This window comes from Convolutriloba macropyga, chromosome 7 (assembly GCF_964194025.1).
Source record: "Convolutriloba macropyga chromosome 7, txConMacr16.3, whole genome shotgun sequence".
Lineage (NCBI taxonomy): Eukaryota > Metazoa > Xenacoelomorpha > Acoela > Convolutidae > Convolutriloba > Convolutriloba macropyga.
This window is the reverse complement of record NC_134474.1, coordinates 53247344-53267543: the sequence shown is the minus strand read 5'-3', so window position 1 is coordinate 53267543 and position 20200 is coordinate 53247344. Positions and strand designations below refer to the sequence as shown.

At 36.9% G+C, this 20200-nt stretch overlaps 1 protein-coding gene across 1 annotated transcript in view; it reads left to right on the top strand.

Moving 5' to 3' along the window:
* Nucleotides 1–20200, top strand: part of LOC142343155 (erythroid differentiation-related factor 1-like) — a 75088-nt gene that overhangs the window by 7984 nt on the left and 46904 nt on the right. The window contains exons 3-8 of the mRNA XM_075394851.1: nucleotides 3173–3264; nucleotides 3577–3642; nucleotides 7359–7591; nucleotides 7876–8086; nucleotides 8539–8879; nucleotides 9210–9412. Of these exons, the coding sequence (XP_075250966.1) occupies nucleotides 3173–3264; nucleotides 3577–3642; nucleotides 7359–7591; nucleotides 7876–8086; nucleotides 8539–8879; nucleotides 9210–9412 (1146 nt within the window). The remainder of the gene's footprint in view (nucleotides 1–3172; nucleotides 3265–3576; nucleotides 3643–7358; nucleotides 7592–7875; nucleotides 8087–8538; nucleotides 8880–9209; nucleotides 9413–20200) is intronic.

Here is a 20200-nt window from a genome sequence, read left to right as displayed (position 1 = left end):
ATTTTAAGCTCCTTATGAAGCGAGTTATTTTGTTCAATTATGCGATTAATTTTTTGGTCTTACGTGACATTCCTCAATCAGATTAACTTTTCTTCACATTAATTCAATGAGATAAGGTGAAATGAGTGAGTGCAACTCTAATTTAGGTTATTTGAGAGCAGCTAAAAGAAGCGAAAAATAATTTATATAGAATCTTAACCAAAATATAACAGCTCAGTATCTAATGAAAAGATTGTTTTTTGTCTGTTTTACTATTTTTTGAGACTGCATATCTATTTTCTGGCAATATGCAGGCTATGTTTCGAGTTTAAAAGTAATTTGGGATAACACAGTCCTAAAGTTGGGCTCGTTTATTACTTAGAAAGATAAAGACTGAAATAATATGACGTTAAGAGTCTAAGTGCCCGTTAATTTTAGACAAACAACGTCATATCATTTCAATATTTACTTTTCTATTTATTAAACGAGCTCATCTTTAGGCCTGGATTATCCAAGGCTTTTATTAATCCCGAAACATAGCTGGCAGATTGCCAGAAAAGAGATCTGCAGATCTAAAAAGAGATTAGATTGCTAATCAAAATATAACGTCTCAGTGTTTAATGAAAACAGTTTTTAGTTCTTTTCTGTCTATTTTTTGGCATTATTCTTGTATATTTCAGGCCTAAAGTTGGGCTCGTTTATCCTTTAGAAAAGTTAAGACTGAAATGATTTGACAATGTTAGTCTAAACATATTAACGCGTGCTTAGACTAAACACGTCATATCATTTCTGCCTTTACTTTTCTAATTAATAAACGAGCCCATTTTTGAGCCCGGTTTCTACAGTTTTTAAATCGAAACATAGAGGCAGAATGCCAGAGGGTAGTTCTGCATTCTCAAAAAGATAGTTTAAAACAGACCTAAGACTTTTCGGAAAGTGCCGAGTTGTCATTTTTTGATTTGAAACCTAAATAATTTTCTGCTGCTTCCATTATGTGCTCTCAACTAGCTTTCAATTAGAGCGATACTCATATGTTTGACCTTATCCCCTTGAATTAAATTAAAGAACAGTCAATCTGAGAGTGCGGTAAGTCACATGTGACCAAAATTTTAAGCACGTGATTGAAAAGAACTCGCTCCACTTAGGCTATTTGAGAGCAAATAATAGAAGCAGCAATAATTAATTTAATTCTAAATCAAAATATAACATCTCAGCATTTAATGAAAAGAATTTTCTTTTGGTCTGTTTCTTACTCTCTTCGTGAGGCTATCGGCCAGCTGTGTTTCTATTTCAAAAGTAGTCCGGGATAATCCAGGTTTAAATTCGGGCTTGTTTATTAATTAGCTTTTATTTTTCTAATTAGTAACCGAACCCAACTTGAGGCCTGGATTATAAAAGTCTACTTTTAAAATTGAATTATAGCTAGAAGATGTCGGAAAATAGGTCTGCAATCTCAAAAACGGATTAAAAATCAGAGCGAAAAATTATTGCTGAGAAGGTTTTTTTTTAAGAATATATAAATTAATGTTGCTTGTTTTGGCTGCGCTCAGATAACCTTACTAAAACGTGTTATTTTGTTCATTCGTGTTATTAAATTTTTGATCCCAAGTGACTTACCTCTCTATCAGATTGACTTTTCTCTACTTTCATTCAAGGAGATAAGGTCAATTGAATTATTGTAACTCTGATTGAAGGTTGTTTTAGAGAAGCTAATAGAAGCAGCAATAGATTCCTGATCAAAATATGCCATATGAGCGTTTACTGAAAAAAATTGTTTTTTTTTGGTCTTTTACTATCTTTTTGAGACTACAGATCTTTTTTCTGACTTTCTGGGAGCTAAGTTTGCTTTTTGAAACTGCAGATCTTTTTTCTTTCAATCTATCAGCTGTCTGATTTCTTTCAATCGCGCCATAAACTTATTAACGCTGGCTTAGACTAACTGTGTCATTTCATTTCAGCCCTTAATTTTCTATCTAATAAACGAGCTTAACTTTAGGCCTTGATTATCCAGGAATAATGTTATAAACGAAACATACCTGGCAGAATACCAGAAGGTAGATCTGCAGTCTCAAAAGGATACTAAAAACAGATCAAAAGAATTATTCTTTTCTAATTGCTAAGATTTTCTATTTTGGTTAAGAATCTAAATAAATAATTGCTGCTTCTATTAACTGCACTTAGATAACCTTCAGTTAGATTGTCACTCACTCCTTTGACCTTATCTCTTTGAACTAAACTAACGAAAAGTGAATCTGAGAGATGTAAGTCACGTGTGATCAAAAATTTAATCGCATAATTGAACAAAATAACTCGCTTCATTAAGAGCTTAAACTGACCTCACGCACGCAATTCAGCCGGAATTGCATGAACGAATGGTTAAAACGCAGATTTTTACTGATTTTTAAGCCATTTGGTTGTAACACAAATATTGACGAAATAAAAAAAATCTAAGGACAAGTCCTGAATTACAATCCAAAGATTTGAATTAAATAAGCATCTAATATTTAACATTTTTAAATTTACATGAAACAAAGAGAGTCAGTGCAGTCCATGACCCTAAATAAGCAAAAATTAACAAATCTAAAAACAATTAGAAAAGTTCTGTTTCCAAGTCTTATTATTCTAAGAATCATTCAAAATAAAAACGCATTTTCCAAAAATTTGATCACACGAATGAACAAAATAACTCTCACTAATGTTATGTGAGAGCATTTTGCAATTACAATATATCATCTCAGCAATAATTTTTGGGTCTGTTTTTTACTCTCTTTTTGAGACTGCGGATCTATACTCTGACGATCTACCAGCTATGTTTCGAGTTTCTAAGTAGTCCTGTGTCATCCAGGCCTAATGTTGGGCTCGTTTATTAATTAGAAAATGAAAGTCTGCAATGATATGAGGTTGTTAGTCTAAGCGCGCATTAATTTGTTTGAAGCGTGTTAAATTAGTGGCTATTAACGCTTCAATATATGCGTTCGATATACTGGATTAATTATCCATTCGTAGTACTCAATATTTCAATGAATTGTTACAAAGCTTGAGAAGGTCCCCCTTGTGTTAAGAAGACATTAGCTCAATTCGAATCAGTAGTGGAGGTACGGATCATAACAGCTGACCAATTGGGCATATTTGAAACTTGAGTTACTTTAGTGAGGTTTCGATCTGGATGCAGATAGTGTGTTTGATTGTTTAGATAAGAGGCAGCTGAGCATAATGGTGCACCGGATTGGGAAGACTCTTCTGTTGGACGAGTTTGACATTTTGGCACTACTAATTGCAACTGAGGTTAAATCTATTTTCTTTTCCACCGGTAAACAAATTTTTCGTTTTCACTATCGTCTGTAGACAAAATCTAGTGCGTGTTTTTTGCAATCGTTCGAAATTGGCTCCAGCTTATAAAAGGTGGATGCTGTTACTGTATGTATCTATGGCTCTGCAGGTGTGAAAAATCGCCATAACATATTGCCGTATTCTAAGTGTAGTTGCAAGTAATTATAGGCACTGTCGTAGGAGGAGAGTGAAAATCGCAAAACGTAATGAATGAACTCTTCAATTTGAGGAGCTTGTTTTGTTATGATTCATCTGTTCATTTTTCAGGAAACAGAATGGCAGTGGATACGTGACTTCGTGCAGAGTCATGTGTTGGACGAGCTGAAGCGCAAGGTTAGCTGGCATTAGAATTTCAAAAAAAAGATTCGTTTCCATGTCTTAGGAGAATTATTTGACTATGAGCGTTATTAATATTTTCGTGGTCAACAATAGTAACAGCAATAGAATCTTTTTGATGAACAATCCGTCAACTGTTAACTTCAGGTAGCCAGCCTCCCCACACAATAAGCTGTGTTTGTAATGGACCCTCACTATCAAGTTTTGCGTAATTTGCTAATGGGACACACGGTGCCCTGAATATTAGCCGAATGGAGTATTAGCCGAAAAAGAGAAATTGACTAATCAGAATTGAGAGCGAACTGATGTTATTGCGCGGTTATCATGTTCGGTCGTGATATTTTGGGTGGTTGTGATCAATTCATATCAAGTCCCATAGGCCGCTTAGGCATGGCCATGGCCCGCAAAGCATGGCCAAATGCGTGCATCTGCACACATGTGCATACAAATCTGCCGTAAACGATACAGGTTTATATCGTCAACAGAGATATGGAATTGCTTCCGGAATTGCCTTTTCTCGCTCACTGAAGAAAGGAACTTTTGAGCAAGAAATTAAGAAGCGATCTTGAATTTCGGATCGGGCGTAAGTGCATCTCCCTAAATAAAGAGATCCTAATCTTTATTTACAGCCATCAGCCGCCATCAGCCTGTCAACGGCTATTTTTAAGGCGCTCTCCTTTTTTACAATTCAAGTCTTTTTTTAGGACTCGAAAAGGAGTATTGGAGAATTCTCTAAGGAGTATTGGTCTCTAAGTATACATTCCATCTAAATGTCATGCTGTAGATGCAGCTAATAGATTATGACCTATAAAATTATAAATTTCTGGTTCAAGATATCTGTATGCAATGCACTACATCCTATTCTACTTTTGCAGATTTTTAATAGCCGCACAGCGATAGCTGGGGCTATTATTGGCCTTCTCTTGGTTTTTACGACTCGAAGAGGAGTAATGATATTCTACAGGTTTTTTACAATTCAAAGAATTTGAATTGTATTGGGGCGCTGTCTTTTTTTTTAAGACCTGTTCACACATTTTCATGATTTTTGAAGTCAGATTGGAGTAGTGATTTTGGTCACGCCGAAACAGGAAGTGGAGCGAAAAAGCGAGTGGTTTTGCGGCGTGAATTTTTTTCGCTCTAATTTTAAAGTAGAGTGAGAAAACGGTGTTTGAACAAAAATTCGGTTTCTCGGTAGTGATTTTTTGTTCACATGCGGCAATTTCACTCTGATTTTTACGGTTTTTTCGATTTTTTGGATCGGATTTTTTTCTAAATGGTTTTCCCAATCCATTCACAGCTCTTTCTAGGCCTAGTTTTTTGTTTGAATTAAATTTTAATTTCTCGACAGTAGTTTTTTTTGTTCACATGCGGCATTTTGACAATGATTTTTTGTTTTTTTTTTGGTTTTTTTATCTGATTTTTTTAAATGGTTTTCTCAATTTACTGATATTCCCTTCTAGGTCTAGTTTTTTTTGTTTAGTCAATGAAAATTTTTTGAATTGTACGTCAGGACTTGTCCTGCTATGTTTTTTTTAGCAGAAAGCAAGTTTGTTCATGACTTGAATTTTGACTTCTTTCTGTTCGAGCATTTACCTCCGTTTTTGATTGTTGACTTCTGTTTTCGAACATTGGATTTTAACAATAGCTTAGTTTGTAAAGTATAGCAATTGGTAAAAGTCTGTAATTCAAGGTGAAGAGGTCAATTTGAGAAAATTTGATCCCAATTAACTACCTACCCCCCCCCAAAAAAAACTACCCCCCCCCCCACGTACCTACCCCCCCCCCCTCGAACCTACCTACCCCCCCCCCCCACGTACCTACCTACCCCCCCCCCACGTACCTACCTACCCCCCTCCCCAAGCACCTACCTACCCCCCCCCCCCCCCCCACGTACCTACCTAACCCCCACCCCGCAACGTACCCACCTACCCCTCCCCGCAACGTACCTACACCCATTCCACCTACCTACACCCTTCACCACCACCTACCTGCCCCCACCTACCAACTCCCCCCACACCAGCACCTACCCACACCCCTGAACTGAAAAAAACTTTAACGATTTTTATGTTATATTGGTCTGCTATTTTTGTTGTTTCTGTTTTTTCGATATTCTGATTTTGTCCAATTTATGGTAGAGATTATTTTGCACGACGATTCGAGTCGTTTTCCGGTATTCTACCGGCTATGTTTTTTTATTTCGTCATGATTTTTGTTACGACCATATGACGTCACAGTCACTTTTTGTTCATTCGTTCATGCAATTTTAACTGAATTGCATGTGTGACGTCATTTTTCGTTCTTAGTGGAGCGAGTTTTTTGTTCATGCGCGTGATTAAATTTTTGGTCACACTCGACTTACATCATTCTCAAAAATGACTTCCTCACTTAGAAATTGACTTTTATTTACTTTAGATCAAAGAGATAAGGTCAAATGGGTGTGTGTCCCTCTAAATGAAGGTTATTTCAGATCAGCTAATAGAGGCAGCAATAACTTATACATATTTTTAATCAAAATATAACAGATCAGCCTTCAATGAAAAGACGAATTTTTTTGGTCTGTCTTTTTTACTCGTTTTTTAAACTGCCGATCTACGAATCAATTGCGGCTATTTTCTGGCAATCTGCCAGCTATGTTTTAATTATCTGTTTTAAGCAAAACAAAGGTATTGGGTCATGCGTTTAGTTGCAATTCCTTTTTTTTAAGTTTGATTGCTCTGAGCTGTATAAAAACGATGCTTGGCATATTTTTTCTGAATGAGCTCAGCAAATTTTTAGACTGTCTTAAAATTTATCTTTCAAATATTAAATATTAATATTAGCTGTCTTTTTGGAGTAGTTAGCTGTCTTTTTGAAGTCAAATTGGAGTAGTTATTTTGGTCACGCCGAAACAAGAAGTGGAGCGAAAAAGCGAATGGTTTTGCGACGTGAATTTTTTTCACTCTAATTTTAAAGTAGAAGAAGAAAACGGTGTTTGAATGAAAATTCGCTTTTTCTATAGTAGTTTTTTGTTCACATACGGCAATTTAGCTTTGATTTTACCGTTTTTACGATTTTTTGGACCGGATTTTTTTATGAATGGTTTTCCCAATCCATTCATAGTTCATTCTAGGCCTAGTTTTTTGTTTGAACCAAATTTCCATTTCTCGCTACCATTTCTTGTTTTTTGGCATTGATTTTCAGTTTTAATTTTTTTGATATGTTTTTTGGAAATTCTTTCAAGCATTCAATTGCGCAATGTGGTGAATACTGTCAATGTCAAAAGAGCAAAATCAAAAGAGACGGGATAAACCGATAAAGCCCGGTCATTAAGTCATTGGGAATTAGATTATCAAAGTTCATTGGAGTGTTTCCAACTAAAACTGCACGCCAAATTATAACACTTATTGACACTTGAAAAAAAACCAGAAAAGATATCGGTCGATTTCTCTTTTTTAACGACTTATTTAGGCAGTTTCACTCTGGTTATCCTCTCCAACAGTTTGTTCTACCGCTTGATGTCAAAAGCTCCTTGAATACAACGGTGGCTGCTGCCTAAAAACTGGACATAGTTATAGTGATTTCGATTTTGAAACGAGTCTGAAATAAATTTTCGCTGCGTGTATCGGCGCATCAGTCTTGTCTTAAACGTAATTGAAAAAAAAAACTAACTTAACGGTAGAAGCAAATTTGAAATATAATTTCAAAGAAAAATTCAACTAAAATCTATTTGACAGAATCTTCACATCAAGAGACCCTATGGTCGGTCCACTCCAGCTGCTGTTGAACATAACATGTTGTCCAAGTTCCTACACTACAGCGTTGTGCCTCACATGCTTGGATCACAGACCAACTTCAGAGAGGAGACAGTGATTGCACCTCCGGACACAAACGAAGTGCTGAATCTTCCGGAGTCCATTCTACACGACAGTGGATTCATTGGTGCCAACAAAACAGAAGAGTCATCAAGGTACACAATCTTGATCTCTAAATTTGAAGAAACAAAACTGAAGTGGGCCAAACGAACGCAATTTACCTGCAAAATGTCCATTTCGAACTGCAAATTTTAAACCTATTTGGTAGCTGTTCCAGTAATCCGCCGGGACTAGTGTCGTACATTTTTTAAGGATTATTCATGCACTAGAAAAAAAAATATTCTACCAACTTGTTCATGGAGTTTCAAAGGGGGTTTATGTACCCAGAAAGAGTTTGGCCCCGTTTTTGGATTGAACTGAAGCTGTAAATGTGCTACAGAACAGTGTTGTGGGAGTTTGAGAACATGCAGATGTTGTTGGGCAGCAACTTGCCTATCTTTGGGGGAGCAGATCATCCTGTTGTGAGTCTTAGGCTACATGACGACTCAAAGCCCATCAATGTATTAACAGGACTGGACTATTGGCTCGACAACCTCATTTGCAACGTGCCTGAGCTGGCTATGTGCTTCCACATCAACGGAATTGTTCAGGTGAAATAACCAATAAAAAATAGAAAATGTTCTTAATGGCCATCAAATGTAGATGAGTTCGATTCGCTTAGTTTGATTGTCTTTTCGTCAACAAAAATAAATTGATCGTTTTTTCTGAACACAAACAAAATTCCTAATTAAAAACGAGAGTACATAGGAACTTCTATTCAGAAAAGTTAACCGTCATTTTTCTCGTTGCGCAATCGTTACTACCTAATCAGTTTCAAAACATCATTATTACCATATCAATGTGCGTCTCTGGTATGACACCGCAGTACTTTGAAACATGGTTTTGAACACTTATCAAGGTCATTCATCCATGGCTGAGTAGATAAGCAGACCCTAGCAAGGCTTCAACAATTTGTCCTTAAATATTGGCGTTGTGTTCCGTTTTGATCAGACGGTTTGTAAGCGGTTGCTGTGACACGAAATAGTTTTGTTTGTTGTTTTAGAAGTACGAAGTGTACAAAACAATGGATATTCCCAACTTGGAAAACAGCAAATTCTCTCCGACTGCAGTCAGAGACATAGCACAGAATATCTTGTCTTTCCTCAACAACAACTGCACCAAAGAAGGGCACACTTACTGGCTGTTCAAACCACACGGAGACGAAATTGTGAAGCTGTACGATCTGACCTCTATTTGTGAAACTGCGTCTACGGAACAGGAAGGAGGGGGTGAAACAGAGACAGGGTACCAGAATATGAACAATCCATTCGCAATCCCGGTCGCATTTCTCTTGTATCGAGTGGCTAAGAACTTAGTGGCCAAATTCGCACAGGATAGTGAAAGGTATCCAAGCGTGTGCTGCCAATTTAACATGTCTACATTTTTTTTCTGTTCTCTTTTGAATTTTTAGAAAGGCAAAACGGAAACGGAAAAATGTGTAAAAACAATGTTCTTGTCAGGGTGTTGGTGGAGACGGAATGGTGAACCGAAGTTTAATGATATAACTTGATTCGATACATTATATGGAAGTGAAAGTCAAACAAAAAAAAATAGATTGAGTACGATCTTGCGGGAAGTATAAGTTTCGCTCTAGATCATGGCAGCTGTGGAAATCAATTAATAGACCAATGTTTCATTTAATTGAGGCAATAAAGCCAATTTGTTTTTGTCCAGGTCTTCAAAAGTGAGAGACACCGTTTACTCCTTGTTACGAAATGCTCTCAAGCTCATTCAAGATATGCGGAGTAAAAGTGAGACTTCGGATGGTAGTGGTGGTGGAGGAGTCGATCCACAATGTAGGAACCTCGAGGGATGCATCTACTTCCTACTGGTTCAACTATATATCCCCTCTGGACCCTGGAAGGACTGGGCATCAGGTATGCCATTCGCAATTTGATCACAGCTGCTTTTTTATGTTTAGGAATTACAGTTCCTTTATTCATTTGCCACGAAGCGATGGCCATACTATTATTGTCTCATTGTTAATAGCCCCCCTCATCTTCTCAACCGGCTATTAGGGCTCCTAATTTTTTTACAATTCAAAAAATTTGAATTGTATTGGGGCGCTTTTTTTTACGGAGTATTGGAGAAGTCCTTTTTTAATCAATTTTATTGGAGTGATTTTTGAAGCGGTAAATGAAACGCGTGAAAAAATTTGGAGTGATTTTGGTGCTGAACAAAAGTGAAGAGCGGAGCGAAAAGAGTGGTTTTTGTTCATACCGCTGTCTTTGAGAGAGCGAGAAATTGAGGTGTGAAAAATTGTTCTCCAAGCTAGCGAAGTTTTTTTGTTCACGCGTGGCTTTTAAAAGCAGTTTCTTTGACACTTTTGATGGTTATGAGGTTTGATTATGATATTGTATTAATTTCAGGCTTGTTTTGATAGGAATTGAAGGTTTCAAGGAGTTTAATGATCATTTGGAGGTATTGCTGATTTTTAGACGAAATTTAATGATTTTTTGACTGTTTTTTGTTTCAATGTTTTAAGTGGGATTTGAATAGAAGCTTGTTACTTAAGGAATATTCAGCTACCAACTGGCTAATGTTTTATTGATGTAACTCATTTTTTTCTTAGGAAAATTGACAGAAAAATTGAGAAAGTTTAAACCATTTTTCTTATTTTTTGCAGTTTTTCTCTCTTAGCCGATTATGACTTGCCCATTGCGAGCTTTTCATTGCTCTAGTTGGAAAAGAATTTTCTTCAATTTTATGTTTCCTTGTACTATTTTTTCCCGTTTTTTTAATCAATTTGTTTTTGAATGCCGTTTCTATTCTTCCTTAAATTTTTTTATGGCGTTGTTGGAGGTTCAAGGTTCACAATAGTTGTTGTAGTTGTTTAGTAATAAGTATGGGCAATTTTCTCCTTCCGGAAATCTTCTGGCTATGTTTTTTTTAGATCTGTTCTCACATTGTCATGATTTTGAAGTCAAATTTGTGGTGATTTTAGTCACGCCGAAACAGGAAGTGGAGCGAAAAAGCGAGTGGTTTCGCGACATGAAATTTTTTTGCTCTAAATTTAAAGTAGAGTGAGAAAGCGGTGTTTGCACAAAAATTCGCTTTCTCGCTAGTGGTTTTTTGTTCTCATGCGACCATTTCACTTTGAATTTTACCTTTTTTTCAATTTTCTGGATTGGATTTTTTTCTAAATGGTTTTCCCAATCAATTCAAAGTCCGTTTTTGGTCTAGTTTTCTGGTTATTTAATGAAAATTCTTTGAATTGTTCGTCAGGACTTGTCTTGCTATTTTTTTTACTTCGTCGAACAAAATGTGGTTTCGCTTTACCTCATTTTGCCGCTTTTTCAACATTTAGCGTGAAATCTTTTTGACTTCTCTGGGCTAGTTTCTCTCTTCTCTCATTTTGCTTAAAGTGATTTTGAACATCAGTTGCTCAGCAAAGCAATTCAAAATGAACAGAGTCAGTATAAAAAATTGAAGTCAGAAATAGAAACGGGATAAACCCATAAAGCCCATTTTTAGTTGCCCGCTACTATTTGAACGTCGTTCCTATAAGTCTTAGTTACCATCTCTAATGCTTATTGGTATTGATAGTAGCCCCCGTAGCCTCTCTCTAAGAAACAGAAGTATGTTCAACTACGAAATGCCATCAAAAAAAATCGGACTTTTAAAATTCCTATAAATAATTTTCCTATAAAGAATAACTTCTATTCTTTCAATCCCAATCATGCTTTTTGGAATCAACGGCGGCCATTTTTCGACAATCTACCGGGTATGTTTTATTTTTTGCGACTCGATTAGGAGGTACGGTGGTTTTTATTAGCCGATATCAGCCTCTCGACGGCGCTCTCCTTTTTAAAATGCAAGTATACTGGTGCTCTGTCTTTTTTTTTACAGTTCAAAGAATTTGAATTGTTTTGGGGCGCTGTCTTTTTACAATACAAGAGTATTGCTGTAGTGTCTTTTTTGATCGGTAATTTGAGATGGAGTGTATTTAAAACAGGAAGTGAAATGCGTGGAAACAAAGTGTTTTGGTCAAATTCCTGTGGAAACCTGAAGAGCAGAGAGAAGAGAGAGTGGTTTTCTGTCCATGTCTTTTTTTGAAAGATAGTGAAACAAATTGGTTTAAGAAAAGTTTTCTTTTAATCACGTGCGGCTTTTTGAAAGCAGTGTGTTAATTTAAACTTTAGCATTTTCATTCAAGGGTGTTTCTCTCAATTGTATAAACTAGTAATAGTGCCTCTTAAAGCCTTTTTGACCATCTCAAGAAAATATTACACTTTTATGTTGGATTTCCATCTATGTTTTGTTTACCATTTTGCCTTGTTTTAAGCTTTTTTAGCCGTTTTTGTTTTCCTCAATTTCATAGAAACTCATTTTTATAGAAAACTAAAGTACGTTCCATATATTAATGGTTATATTTTCCCCTTTTTCTACTGATCCTTTTATATAGTGCTAAATCTTTTTTGATCTCATTGACATATATAGCCTGTCTCATAACCCAGGAATTTGTGATAATGCTGACCGCTATTTATATTTACCTCGTACACTTCTACGCTCACTTTATTTGTCCGGCACGTGCTAGCACGCGCCAGAAGTTTTAGTTATCTTGAGTTAATCTTGATGTATTTGTACGATGATTACTCGAATGTAAATACGGCCAGTGCGTCTTGAAAAGTTCGAATCTGAGGAACACACAACCAAAAATTGTCAAGTTAAAGATCAGCAGCCAGAAAATTCAGTCTTAGTTTGAAATCCTTTTCTTCAACCAGAAAATTTATTTGTCTGTCGGCCCTGCTCCGAAGTAAAAACTCAAGCTGCTCTGGCCCTGTTAATATCAGCGAAAAAAGTAATTTATGTGACAAAACTATGTTACTAAGTATTTAAGTAGTAATTCCGCGAGAAACACCACTTCACCAAATTCATTGCAATAGTATAGCTAGCCAAAGTCTCATTAAATAGTGACAGGAGTGTAGACAGCTTTTTCAATTGGTTCCTTCTTAAAAATTGTTTATCGTTTAAATTTTACCAATTTTTCTTGGTGCCAGTGTCGTTCAAAACATTATTTACACCTTTATTTTTTTCAGATTGCGTTAGACAGTTGCATGAGTTTGATTTAGCGCTTTTTTCTTACGGATGTCACAACATCGCAAATACATCAGCCGAAACATACTAATTTTCTTGAAGATAATGTATTCACTATTTTTATTGTAGGATTTACCGAAGACTTCACAGACAGACTCATTGCAGTAGTACCATTCGATGATCAGTATGATTTTAAATTAGTAATTAAGCACATAAAAAGGGAAATGTATCTCGTTTTAGAAGGACTGAAATTTCTTGACTGAAAATTAATTTTCGAAAGCGGAGATTCTAAATGATTTTAGTAATTCACAATGCATCCAATATCGATTTTGTTTACATTTTACTGCAGCATTTTTTATTTTTATTGTTTATTGTATGATTTACAGCACTCTTTATCTACCTCTTCATGACAGAAAGCGCCATTAGTTTTCCTATTACAGACGTTAGAGACATATACTCACAGAACGAAAGAGAGTAAACTGCTCAACTGAGTCAACGAAGTAACAAAACTGAGTCAACCAGGAAACTGTGAGTTAGAACGCACAAACTTTGTTGCGAAAATAAAATGTTTTCTCACGATTTATATAATACTCCAGTACTCCTTGTTGTTAAGATTTGCCGCTATTCGGATCATTTTATTGAATATTTGGACTGCAATTACATTCAACTCATTAGCCCGTAAACAAACAACCTTGTTACCTCAACAGTCATTAGTGCCTTTGTTTCTGATAAAACAAAACGCTTCGTGCTCCTAACACAAAATGCTATTGCAGACGTGCCTTAGTACTATTCACCCCCAAAAACTTGCGACAAAATGCCCGAGGATTTTCTAAAGTAAAACATCTCATGACCCATGGCTACGATATTGATTTAAATGATTTACTCGCCTTATCGTAATTTCAGAATAATTGCACTCAGAAAATTAATCAAGCAATCCCAACCTGTTCAGTTCATTACCTTTAATTTCATTCAGTGCAGTTGTAAAATTATACGAAACTAAGATGACTGCTAACGCCCATCTAACAGTAAAATATTATAGGGGAGCCGAAAATCAAAGTTTCCGCCAATTCGAGCTGCTTTTCTGAGGTTTCATCAGTGTCGCAGCAACCCCCCTCCTAACCAGCAATCTAACTTTTTACAACTTCACTTACGAGACGCAGCGTTGCGATATTTTCAAACGCTTCCCTAAGCAACCAGAAATGATCTCGAACTAAGCCTCACAGCACTCGGAGACTACTGCCAATCAAGGTCTTCAAGAAGTCCATGTTCTCAAAATATAACAGCTACGATTTGGTTCCTGGTGAATTTACAAACAGAAGCACAACGGGCCTACCCAACGCCAAATCAGCCAGCAGTTGCAGCATTAGTGCTTCCAGGAGATGGAGGAGCCAGTGATTGAGCAGAGCACGCACGTTTTGATGGAGCAACAGCCGCACGAGTTGCTAAACTAAAAGCTGCGGAGGACAAGAAAAATGAGGTGAAGGGAATTTTTATCAAAGCCATGTCTGGTTGGCTTAGATCAGAACTAATGGAACCCCCAGCTACGCCAGTGAGCGATCTGTGCACCACTCTTAGACAACAGATGGCAATCAGAGCATGTGTAGAAAGGAAGACTACCCTGAAGATGGGTTCATTGAAATCAACAACGCAGTTTCTTAGAACTTAATAAATGCGCTCTGTAAATCGAACCAGGTGCAAGATTTCTTGACAAAAAACTTCAAAGCAACGCACAGAGATACAACTTACTCCCCAACCAATCATTTAATGATTAAAACTAGGCGAGTCAAAATTATGGCAACTTCTACAGGTGAAACAAGTGAAACAGTTTTAGGGGCCGAAATTTCTTTTAAACAGAAACCTGAGTCTTTGATTCCCGAACACCAACGCTCAAGTTTTCTTCCCTCGAAAATTTACGCAGTCACAAGTCCTCATACCCACCAGCCCATATATGCCTGTGACTATATCTAGTGGTACATTCTGTTATACCTGTGGTTACTCAAATCACCGATCTTCTCAGAGAGGTCGTAGTAATAATAGAGGAACGTCATTTCCTTTTAACCGCCTATCAAAAAGTAATCAAGCCACCCTTAATTCCCAACAGTCGCAAACAGTTCCCCTGATCTAGTAAACCAGTCTAATAAACCATTTAATCTTTATAATATAAAACCAAATCTGGGATCATCCCTTTTCCCCTATGTCAAAATTAAATTTAATAACGAATTACGCCGTTGAGCGCTGATTGACACAGGCGCTTGTGCCAACGGTATAAAATATAGACTACTTAGAGAAATCACTTAAACTGACATGAACGCAGTCAAATTAAAGCTGCCAGATTTTACTTCAGTCATAATGGCTGCAGGACAACTAGTGAGAACAGAGAAGCAGGCTAAAATCAAATTTATACTTGCCCACAGAAAGTTTGTTGAAAACTTCCTTGTCCTCTCCTCAACTAACTCACTCATTCTTGGTAACCAAAACAAGGCTTTATTAGTCCAAAACAAAGCCTTATCCAATTACCCGACCTGACAGTCCAAATAAATGAACATAAGCCAGTAAATGAAAAATGACGAGCCGTCTGACACAATAACATTCCCATTTACACAAATAAAAAGCACGCAATTCAGCCAAACGAACAAATCTTCTTGGAATGCTTTTTACCGGACAGAGTTGACCAATTTGAAAACAAAACTGGAGTAATCACCCCGAATTAAATCCTGGAAAAAGAGACAGAAATTGCTTTAATTTCTTCGCTAAATTCAGTAGGCAAGAATAATGCATTGTAATTCTCTGCCCTAAACGTGACTGAACTTCTAATCTTAATCAATAGTCGAACAAATGTAGGTCGATTCTCAATACTCTCAGCCAAACGAGCCGATCAGTCGATACAAATTGTCCCACAACTGATAGCGTTAGCGAAATCAAGAAGCAAAGTTGGTTAATTTGCGGAATTGAACCAGCTACCGACAACAAGGACTACCCAACAGAAACCTGGCCAAACCAGGAGACCTCCGCCCGAATATAGTAAACTATCGTTTCCGACACCAGAAACTTGCGAGGACCCAAGTAATTAGCCTTTGTTACAGCAAGAAATTTATGACCAATTGTTATATTTCCGAAAGCTGGAGCAGGTTGACCCACAAAGCAATGATGGTCGAAATTTTTTTCTAAGCAGATTCAATTGGGAAAATTTGCAATTAAATCGGGAGCGAATAGAAGAATGTGAAGTTTTGTTGTTGGAGCAGTGTGCCATTTTTTGCAAAACATCCTTTTGACGTCGGATATAATACGGAACTGAAAATTAAACTAACTCCAGAGCATGACTTATCAATATATGTACAAAGACTACCAACTCTAATCCATCGAAGTGAGGAGCTGCATATTGAATGAGCGCTGATGCATTATTTTGGACTTATAACAACTTTATCACATTCTAAATACAGTAACCCATTATTTGCTCATAAGAGTCAGGCACACGGCAAATTTTGATCGATTTGAAAAGAGTCAACCACTTTCTTAAAAATTACTATCACAGAACAAACTTTTCCAATTTCAAACATGGCTGATGCAAATAGTCATTTTGCAGGGAAAACATTGTTCACAATGCTTGCTCACAAGCTTATCATTGCGTACAGATGGCGGACGACACTTCAGTACAACTCTTGGCTTTCAACTTCTCATCGAGAACTTACGCGTATAAATGTTTAGCTCAAGGACTTAGCAACTCAGTCACTGGTTTCAGTCCATTCATCTGCCATTATCTAAACACCTGTCTATCAGCCGCAATATGCACTCAATTCATGGATGATATTGGGAGTGCCGTAGTCGGCTACTTCCTAGTCTAAGAAAAATTTTTGAATGCATCCGAAGATCTGGACTGAAATTGTCTCCAGAAAAGTGCGAAACAGCTTCACAGTCAATCAAGTTTCCGGGTAGTTTAATTACAATTGAAGGAATATCGCCACAAGCTTGGAAAATTTCCGAAGAAGGTTACGATGCCAAAGATAGCAAAGCAAGTAAAAAGACTAAATGGCTTTGCCCAGGTTCTGTAAACTATTATACCAAATTTAGGCTAGAAGCTCATTGCATTTTACAAATTGCTACGCAAAGGAGCTGACTTTGAAGCAAATGAAACACATTACAGCGCAATAGAAACTGTGAAAAATGATTTACTTGAGGCAACAGAGATGACGCTCAGATTGCCTAAGCCTGGCCTATAATATGTCCTCCGATGCGATGTAAGCTACTACGGAGCCGGATTTGTGCTTATGGTTGAGGACTACGTGACAGGAAAGCAGTCAAAGGAAAAGAACATATGCCCCAGTATCTTTTGGATCACTACTTTTCACGACAGTACAGCTGAATTTTTCCACTTATTACAGAATTTTTAGCACTTTACTTTGCACTAGACCATTTTTTTCACTACATCTGGGCATCTAGTCATTGTACTCATAGATAATCGGAGTCTAACGCATTTCTTTCAGTGACAAACAATTCCTCCATCATTATGGAATTTATTGCCCATTTTCCTGGCAAAGCGAACTATAAAGCAGACTTTCTCTTACGAGAAAAAACGGACGAAGGAGTCTGTCTGTCCCTTAAGGTAAAAGACAAAGTACGAGTTCAGGAAATATATGTTGAATCTGAAGCGAAATCACCTGATGTTTTGATTTGGAATATCGACCAATTGAACAATGTCTCTGGAGCAGAGATGAATGAAGTTATTATCCTTTCACAATTAAAGTAATTTGGACTTTATGACACGTATGTTGAACGAAAACGGGAAAATGGAGATGAAATGAACAGCCTCTTCAAGTTGAAACGTGCGGAAATTAATGCAATACAATATGCGAACCAAGCGGATCTTTTAAACGATAAAAAAACGATAAAGAAACATCAGATTTAGCGAATGAGCAGACAAAAGACGAGGAGATAAAGCAAACAATCAAGTGGAAACGCAATGGTTCAGGTACAATTTGAAGTATGCATCTGGACAATAGAAAAAATGCGCAAAACAGGTTGAACCTTTAGAAGTTGGAAATAATAAATTATACAGACAGTTCTTCGACCACACAGGCAAAATAATATTCAAGCAATACTGTGTGCCCATCTTTGGAACCAGATAATCTATAGATTATACAACTCACCAACGGGAGGACATTTGGGAATACTTCCAACAATTCAAGAGTTCCGAAAACGATTTTTTTATACTGTTTATACTGAACATCGATTTCTTTAAAAACTCCATCACATGCTTACAGCTCAAGCAAACAACAAATAAGTAATTACAGAAACCATTACCGCCTGTATCTTCAATGCAGTCATTTCCCGGAGAAATGATGCAAATTGATTTAGTTGAACAAAAACGCCCAATTTGCAAATTTTTTCTTAGTGGAATTGATGTTTTTACGAAGTACTTATTCGCAGTACCAGTGACAGATGGTAGTGCTGACACTATTGCCAGAGAGGTTGTGAAGATTTTTCTCAAACTCAGCTATTTGACAAGTACTTTATTGAGTTATTTAGGAACAAATTTCACTTCAAAAATAATTGCCGACTTAACGAAGTTACTGGAATTAAAACTCACACACCCCACTAACACATCCACAGAAAATGGAAATCGGAGTAGTAGAACGCTCACATGCTGCACTGAAGGGCATCCTAAAACTCAACTCAAATTAACAATTGAACGATTGGCACAAGTTTGTACCTTTTGCAACTCATACATAACACATCTTATAATACTTCAACTGATAGATGCCCTACACCTCTATTTCATGGGCAAGAACCTGTTAAGGCTCTTGATCTACGCTTTTCCTTTCAACAAGAGAAATGCAAGCAGTTGAAATTAATTCAGATTATGTGTCAACTACAAGACGGAATGCTTCAAAAATTTGGCGAAAACAAGCAAAGACTTTTGGATTCCTAACAGCGATACAGAAGCTACTATGATCTAAAAGGTGAAGCACAGCCACTCAAACTTTATTATCATTACCTATTACTAAACCCTATGTTGACACGGCAAAACGACCGTATTAGGAAAGCTGTACAAACATGGCTACCGCTCTATAGAGTTGAGAAAGTCCTGACACATACAAATTACATTATCAGAAAAATAGGGACAAATTATGCTGAATGTGTTCATCGGATAAGGTCGAGGCCAATCAAACTGACAGAGCCACCAGAAGATATAAAAGAAATTGGCCCGGCAAAATTTGAAACGGATCCTTGAAGAAGAATAACAAGAAACGAGCCAGAACTCTCTGACGAATACGTTCCAAACCTATTGGAACTGGTTCAAATTACCTTGTTTTCAAAGACAGTTCAACCATCGCAAATACGCCATGGCGTTACTGTTCCCCTAAATGGTGCTGATTCGGTGCCATTGGTAGCCCCTGTATCTCCAAAAGTACCGGTAATACCGCCAATACCAGCAATGCCGCCGTTGAAAATCAGAACACCTTCACCAGTGAATTCGCCGAGAAATTCACAAAAAAATTAACCCCGAGCCAGCTTTTTGGATATCTCTGACAGTATTGCAACACTTGAGGAATTCCAGAATCCTGAAAGCCTCCAGAAGCCGCTGAACCGGTGATAATCAGAGCAAATGACGAAAAAGATACAAAAACACCAAGGAGGACCAAGTACTAAAAGCATTTATAGAGTTAATTTTGCAAAAATGCGAAAGAAATCATAGGAACTTGTAGCACGCTAAGGTTTATGTTCAAAAACACTGCGACCGCTCGCATCTCCAACACAGCCGTCATTTTTTAACAAAAAAACAAAAACATCAATTAATTAAAGATTCATCACGACGATCAAGGAGAGACCAAACTCCATCTAGAGAAATTAAACTACATCAAGTCTAATCCATCATTGAAATATGCCAGAGAGGATCAACCGACGATAAAAGACGAGTAACTCGAAGCCAACGAAGAAACAAACAATCAACTTCGAACACAAATTTAATTCACATTGGAAAAATTAGAGCTAAATTCCTCCACCATAGAGGTGATATTCTTATTTCCAGAAGCTCTTTTGCACATTGCATATTAGGCCATATGAAGATGGTCAAGTGCCTTGCTCTGGTAATTTCCAATAAATACCCCGAAATACCTCAAAGTCAAGAATTTGCCCAAAAACCGACAATAGATTCAGTTTTATCATTTTATGATATGACTCATTTTACGATATGATATTTTATCGATATATCTTCAACTGGCCAAGAAAGAAAACTATTATGTTATACTTATTACAATCTCTCTGTTTCTCTTCACGCACTACAATTTGTTATATTAAAGCATAACATACGCTCGATAAGTTTACCAAAACTCGGATGTGGACTCGATCAATTTTCGGTAAAAAGTGTTTTACGACAAATTTTTGAAGTGTTTTCTGATGTCCCAGTAAAAATTCACCTATACAACCATTTCATGGCCACTAACTGATGTTTTGGAGTGGCCAACTAACTGTTTGATCCATTATCAAGTCCAAAAGATCCAAAAACAGCGCCAAAAGCTCGAAAAAAATTTGAAGATCGTAAAATGTGCACTTGGATTCTCCAATCCTCAACAAAAACTAACCTTAGACAAAAAAGTACATCCATAGCCTCCTTTCATGTTGCCAATGAT